Genomic DNA, 7,994 nt, shown 5'->3' on the forward strand with positions numbered 1-7,994 from the left:
CGTGAGCACGTCCACGGTGTACAAGTTTCTTGGTTCGCGACCGGACTCGACGGTAGGATCATCAATGATGTCTAAAACATGATCCATTTGACGACGCTTGTAGTCGCTCTTGAACGCAGCGATGATACCGGCATCCATTGGCTCTCAAATGTCTTTGTGTGTGTAGTTGTCAATATGAGGTGTTGGCTCCTCAATTTTGAATTTTCAAACGATGCATCCAGGTCATAAGGCCCTTAGTAAATTAATATCGAATAAAATTTAACGGAGTATAAATTTATACCAGGGAGCAAACGTTGAGGGATCACTGTACTACACCCTGACATGAGTATTGCAACTTCGGATTTCTAAGCTTCTACAGCAAGCGCATTCATATGTTTACAGCATACGAATTCAAGGGAAATAATTAGGTACCGCAACTGCAAGAAGTTTTGAAGTAGCATCCGGTGAACTTGGTGTTTCATGTACCTATCATCAAAATCTCGACAAATCTCAAGGGATGTCTATGGTCTTGGGTAGAAGGCTACCGATAGGAGTATTGAGTTCCCGCCAATGACCATAGGCAACTTCAATTCACGTACATACAGTATTGGGGGGTCTCATTACCAACCCACATTGTATGAAACACTACGGTACGTTTATGCTTTCCTCAATGGAAGAGGTCGACGCGATTACGCAAGCAATCCAATCTATTAACAATTAGATCGTTCGTTCTGTAATAAAACTAGTTGCCGCACCAGAACGCTCCCAAGTTCGCGAACGTGGCACAGGTTGACTTGGTGTACGCAGATGGGAAGCAGTAGTTCAGCGCAGGGTAGAAGCATGTAGAGCAGCCACTGCACTTGGACGGTGACGCAGCTGTGGGGGCGACATTGGGGCCCTTGGAAGTCGTGATGGGGGCCACGTGAGGCACTTTGGACGGGATGACTGGGGCGAAACTCGGCTTGGTGGTGATACGGCCAGCGGCGTGGGGAGTGGTGATGAAGGGTTCGATGAAGTCGCGGGCGATCGAGATGCGACTGTACACGCCAGGCTTGTTCTGCTGGGCACATCCGGCGCCCCAGCTGACAACTCCCACCAACTTGGCATACCCGTTCGATTCCACCGTCAACGGTCCGCCAGAGTCGCCTTGGCACGAATCTTCGCCCAACTTGCCGCCCGCACACAGCATGGCATCGTTCAAGGTGTATCCGGGCAACATCTTTGCGCACTTGGCATTGCTGATGGAATTCACACCGACTTCCAGCAGCAATTCGGAAGAAGCACCGCCCGAAGACGTACGACCCCACCCGCGCACCATCGCAGGGGTACCAGGTGCCACCGTGTCAAACGAGACCTGGACCGGAGGGAATTTGGATGGCCGTTCCAAGATCAAAATGGCAAAATCGTAGGTGAAGGACTTGGCGTGGTACTTGGGGTGTTTGATGAATTGCTTGACTTTGATGCATTCGCCGTCTTTGGTGCCAGAGTTGTAATGCGAACCGATCGACACAAACCTGCGGCCTCGTCCGATGCAGTGGGCGGCGGTCAAGACGACGTTGGGGGCGATCAAACTGGATCCACACGAAGCAGCCCCTCTCTCGCTCTGTCGAAATCCGGACACGTACAAGTGCTGGCCAACGGCAGCTTCGACGCCGCCGACAATTTCTTCTTGGGCGACGACAATCGTTGAGGCAGCAAAGATAACAGACACGGCAAACAGAACGTTCATGGCAAGTGGCAAATTCAAAAATGAAAACTGAACCAAAGATCCGAGAAGCCCAAGCAAGCTCAGTAAATCATCGGACGGAATTGTTCAATGAGTGATCTGAGTATGGCCACACACGCGCCCGAGGTACGCGTAAATTATTGACCAGTATGAGCTGTACTGTTTTTTTCTCAGAATACTCTGCGATTTGAGGGAATTTGTAGGGCTGGCTTTTCATTCCCGCCAAGTGACCACCTCACCTCGTCAAACAATAGTGGAACTGTTGTTTCAATGAGGGAATTATATTCACTTGATATGTTGTTGGAGCTGGTTAATGGTTTTGCATGGATTGGACCCTGATATTGATATTACGCTGTAACGTTAAAATCGCTCAGCGGGCACTTAATGGCCTCGGCCGCGTACTTGCTGCAACAGCAGCTAGCGGACGTAACTACATGGATTGGACTTTATTATTTATCATTTATGCCCTGGAAACTACCGGTAGTGCTACAATAGTACTACGTAGTATTAGTCTTTGGGGCGAGATGACAGTACTTTACATAAATCAGTCGCAAGGCAAGGCAGTACCACAGATGTTCTGGTGCCCAGTTCCTGCATTCCGTCACCCTTCTACAGCATACCGCTGTTTCATGAGCTGTACAGTAGAGTGCTTTGACCAACAAGGATTCGTGGCGGATCGGTAGCGGTCCCGCTGCAGGTCGACGGTTGGTAGCTAGCACAGCTAACGTTATGACACACATGAACATTATGCTCTCATCAAGGTATTATGATCAAATTCATCATGTCATGTGCAGCATTCCAGCGGCTCCTGGCGGCGCCATCGGCAGTGGACTTGCTAAAATGTGCAAGGAATAAGTAAGACCCAATGAAAGCAAGTTGGACGATTTACGAAATATTTTCCAAACATCCGACTTGGATGATCGTTATAAACTTCGGTGTTTGTTGGACGAACCTGGGAAATACACTTCCAACTAAAAGTGAAAAACAGACTAGTAGTGGAAAACTGCGAAACTGAGGCGGACTCCCACACTAAAAGGATGAAAATGTGTACTAGTAGGGGATACTAGTAGACATACAGTAGTAGTGTCCATCAAACAATTGGCGAAGCGGTTCCATAACATGTGGTTGCAGAGTCGGCCCTCGCGGAGGAATGTCTTAAAAATGATACTACCTAGTAATCCAAACTCAATTAAACCATCAAACATATGGATTGTACAGATGGCTTTGCATGTGGCTTGAGGACAATTCGAGCGAATTCTAAACTTTTCCCCATTTCGGTGACACAGTGACATTTATGCACTCCGAGTACTTCCAAGTGGAGCTACTGATTTCCCCCCACATCGAAACGGGTCATATTCGATATTATTTACAAACTTATATTTTAATTTTTGAAGGGAAGTTTGAAATCCAAGCTCATCACGACCAATTGAAGTGCTCTCGTGTGTCTCATGGCTGCACAGTATCTGCAAAATGAAACAAGACTACTACTGTAGCAATTCATAATTTCTTGAAGTCCTCGGCGCTGACGTAAAGTTTGGGCTTAGTTTTCATGCACTCATTAAGGTTCCAAAGAGTCCTTTGTGTTACTAGTATCTGTTGGCAAGGTCATTCAACTATCGGCTACTGAATACGCCAATACATAGTGTAAGTCTTTTGATTATAGAATGCCCTATTCATATTAAGGAAAATGATTACGCACATACCATCGTTATAGGGTTTACCTTGGGGTAAAAAGGGATTATGTGAGATAAAACGTGGGTAGTCCGGGGTAAAAGGGTTTTAGGGTCAGGCTTTTTGGAAAACAGATGGGGAGATTTTATGAGCGGCGTTGGGGTTAGGGGTCACATTTGGTGACTTTTTTGTGTCATTAAAGCCATGGTTTGGTGATATATTTAACTGGAGTTTAGAACATTACGCAGATTGAGTGATACCTGTTTAAATGAGTAACTGGTCAATTGAGTTTGGATTATCAACGTGCTCGACCAGGGGGCGGTGAGTAATCTTCGGCTTTTACTTCGCTCAACGCTTCATACCTCGTGCTAGGACCGAGCTCCTTCGAAGTTCGTTCCTCGGATTCCCCTGAGGAGGGACGCATAAATCCTTGCGGAAATAATCGGGGATGCCGGGACCGAAACAACTACCGTATGGGTTCGAGTTCCGGAGACGACGTCACTTTTTTACTCGTACTAATATAGTAATACTAATGACACGCGTTAACAGTAAAATGGTCCAAGCCACGTCCAAATCATCTTCTCGATACATACCGTATAAAGTACACCAATGTACTAGTGTAATGTAAAAAGGGGAATCTGTTGAAATTGTATAGAGCCCGTTTTGTCACACATAATACGGTTTTTGCGCGGCATCCGGTTACAACCCTTAATGCACGCTCGTCGTACAAATTCCGATTCAGACCACAAATTCAATAACGGAAAATGCCAATCTATGGGGTATGTGCCAATTGATGCTGTACGCAATCCAGCCAATCAATGAGTTCGGAGTTTGCGCGGCAAAACCTCCATATTATGATAATGGCAACATGATGGAATGGCGCGCAGTGATAATTTGACATGCCACCCAGCAAACCAATACGGAGATACACTCCAGCAGAGCTGGAAGCTGCCGTGGTCGATGTCGTCGATGGCATGCTTGGGACCAATGCTTCCGCTCTCTACAGAATCCCATACGAGACACTCATGTACAAGGTCCGTCATCGCAAGAACGACACCGAGGTACCTATTTAGCGTCCCAGTCCAAAGACATCTCTACCAACAACATGCGAAGTCGACCTCGTCGCATGGATTGCTGTAATGCAGCAAAACGGCTTTCCAATGGATCGAGCTGGCATCATCGTGAAAGCTAACCAACTCATCCGACGCCTTAACCCAACGCGCTCGCTCACCGGTGGTTAGTACCGGCGGTTCATTGGCCGACATCCCAACCTGGTGAACCGGGTGGCCCATGTGATTTCAAATGCTCAAAATGGCGTGAATATGTCGGGAGTGCATCGACTCTATGAGTCTTTGGACATGATCATGGCGGAGCAGAAACTCAAGCTGGACCGCATGTTCAACATGGATGAGACCGCGTTCGAAACTCGCCGCAAGTCGAAGAAGGTGGTTGCCCTGAAGGGGTCTCCAAAGGTTTGGGCCAAGACGGTGGCTACAAACTTTCACCTCTCTGTTGTCGCATGTGGAAGTGCCGATAGAACTCTAATGCCGCCACTATTTTTGTTTCCGGGGGAAACACTGGAAAAAATTATGATGGGTTATTGCGATATACCAGGTGCTACTATTTCTACATCTCCTAAGGGATTTATGAATGAAGATTTGTTTTTGAATTGATTGCGATTCTTTAGTGGTGCGGTTGACAAAGAAATTAAAAGACCAATTTTACTGAGTTTTGATGGCTTGTCTTCTCATTTTTCGGCTGAGATTGTTGCTTTGTGTGATGTACTGCAAGTTATCTTGTTGTCTTTGCCATCGAATGCGACGCATTTGTTTCAACCCTTTGATATGAGTGTGTTTGGTCCATTTAAATCGGCAATTCGAAAAGCGATTTTTGATGAAATGATACTCGACGGTAACAATATTTTGAAATATATACTTCAACATAACAATTTCGTGATAGTTACTGGCGACTTGCACTCCATCTCAAAAACCACCGCTCTGCGCATCGCATCCCACGCATGGACCCGTCATGTTTTGCCTGCGAATGTTGTCAGTGGATTCAGAACATCGGGGATTTACCCCCTGTCCCTGGAGCAGATGACGCGCCGTTTCAATCTTTTTAAGCACGGAGGTACCCCGTCGACTCACGTCGAGGTCGAGTGGATCGAGCACCAAGCTACGATGCGGAGTGAGTTGCTGCTCTTGCCCTCCAAGGGAAAAAGACGGACTGGGCGAAAAAGGGTTGATGTCGGTGGACGGGTCCTTACCCTCTCGCTGCTTGCCGATGTTGGCCAGACTGTATTTGTGATCTAGATTGCCATAAGAGAGGAGTTTGGATGGTCTTATACTAGTTTGGGTTGTGCTTAGGAAAGTTGGTGCTTTGGAAAGTTGGTTGCACCGAGACTGGTCACGTCGAAAGTGAAGGTTGGTTTCAAATTCCCTCTGATTAAACATAACCTTGTATAAAAGCATGTTTACCTGTGAGACATTATACCCTAGACACAAAATTACTATGCATAGAGCCATACATACTTAAAGATAAAATTACACAGCAAAGATTGGCACACGCAACTATATAATATTTTGCATACAAAATCGAATATAGATATGCCATTTTAAGCGTGAAACACAATAATTTGGTACCCCAGAAATAGTGCGCTTTATCCTCGATATAATGCTCGTAAGTTACGGCAGCCCCGAAATGCTGAAAGCGGACCAACGATCAAGTTGGCCGTATTTCAATACGGTGACTTTCTTGTGTTCACCCAATGGGCATACCAAAACACCTCTAATAAGCCGGGTACCCACGCAGGGTATTTTTCGGCGATGAAGGATCAGTTCAAACGCGAAAGTCTAGAAGGCCCCCTCAGTTCGAAAGCGATATGAAGGACATGCTTCAAGGTATGCACAGTTCCTAAGGAGACTATTTGTATTTAGGAATGTGACGACTACATGCTGAAGCAGGTAGTATTGGGACACACTACATTCTGTAGGTGTTGCTACCTTTCCTCGGGGAGTACAAGTGATTCATCCATGCCAAGTGTGTGTTTGCGTTGTCGTTGGACGCAGGGCCATGTACAGTGAGTGACTACCAAAAGTCATCATACACTTGACAAAAAACGCGTCTTTTGTCGATGGCGATTGAAAGTGGGCTTGTGGAAATCTCAGAGATTGTACCAATCCGTTAATCCAAAAGGAGTGCAGAGCTCAGCGATTGAACAAAAGTATTATCCGGTTCAAAGAAAAAACACTTTCCAAAAGTCATCATACACGATGTCAATCAAGTCGCGAATGTAGGACACTGGTATGTTTTCCCAAATTTCTGCAATTTGCAGTTTGAGTGCTTCCACTGACGATGGCGGGTTTTTTCGGACCCTACGTTAGATGTACTCCCACACATGCCCGATAGGATTGAGGTTTGGACTTTGGGCAGGGTGATGGAGCAAGTTGAAAGCATTTTCATAAAAAAATACCTTCACAACCTTCGTCGCATGGATCGGGGCATTGTCTTGCATAAACTCCAAATCGATTGGTAACGACAACTTGATGAAGTGAAGTTCTCGGCCAAATTGGCCTCCATCAGGGCCAAATAGTCTTTGGACTTCGTCTTGCCTTCACACACAACCAACGTTCTCACGCCATTGTAGCCAATAGCCCTCCAGAACATCACGGTTTGCCGGCCACTCTTAAACGTTGGTAGCAGGCACGCTTCGTCGAACTCCTGCCCGGGTTTTCGCCACACAAAAATACGCCCACTTGACCCAGCCAGGTCAAACAGACTTTCGTCAGTCCAAACGACTTTTTTCCAGTCGTCCATCGTCCGGCTTTGATATATTTTGTTGTGTGCCAGTCATTTGGCCTTGTTCTTCTTGGAGATGAAGGGCTTCTTCCGAGCTGACCGACCATTCAAACCCGTCGTCTTGATCCGGCGCCGAATTGTTTGTTGCGAAATGTCCTTGCCCTTGTCGTAAAAGACTTGTAACGTTTCACGAAGTGATTCCGAACTGAGTCGCCGGTCGGCCTTCACAGACCGGACTATGATGCGGTCTTCGTGTTCAGTGGTCACACGGGGTCGTTCGGAACGAGTTGTTTGGATGACTTGGCCACTCTTCTTGTAGGCCTTGATAATGGACTGGACTGTGGCTCGAGGAAGCATCAGTTCCTGCGCGATTTGGCCCATGGAGTGACCGTTGTCTACAGGGAGACAATTAAAACCCGTATTTCTAGTGAATGCTCCTTTCGGACAGGCTTGTCTGTCTGCATGTTGTACGAGGATGTTCTGGGGTGGATGCAGCAATGAATAGGAAGTCATGAAGTTTGATGTATTTGGCTCTTTGATGACAATCTTGTGCACATTTGAAGGTGTTGTATGTTGACTTTTGAAACCTAATTTACCCATGCGTCATATTTGCACTTGCACTTTGGCCACACATAGTGCGACATATGCCCCAGTTGTCCTGAATTATGTTTCTTACGAACTAAGCTGTGGATTAGATGCTACCAGGTATCGAACCGATAGAAAATACGTGCACAGTAACGCCATATGTGACGAGACAGGCAAGTGTATAAATGACTTTTGGTAGTCACTGTACTTGAACGCTATATTCACTACGAGCGAG

The 7,994-nt window shown here is 46.5% G+C and overlaps 1 protein-coding gene across 1 annotated transcript; it reads right to left on the reverse strand.

The window, feature by feature from the left end:
- Positions 1-721: 721 nt before the first annotated feature.
- Positions 722-1,708, reverse strand: H257_13211 (hypothetical protein; the record flags this gene model as incomplete). Its single annotated transcript, XM_009840678.1, has 1 exon — positions 722-1,708. The coding sequence occupies one exon, from the start codon at positions 1,706-1,708 to the stop codon at positions 722-724; it is 987 nt and encodes a 328-aa protein (XP_009838980.1).
- Between the last annotated feature and the right edge of the window lie 6,286 nt (positions 1,709-7,994).

The sequence above is a fragment of the Aphanomyces astaci genome (genome assembly GCF_000520075.1).
Source record: "Aphanomyces astaci strain APO3 unplaced genomic scaffold supercont1.46, whole genome shotgun sequence".
NCBI lineage: Eukaryota > Oomycota > Saprolegniomycetes > Saprolegniales > Verrucalvaceae > Aphanomyces > Aphanomyces astaci.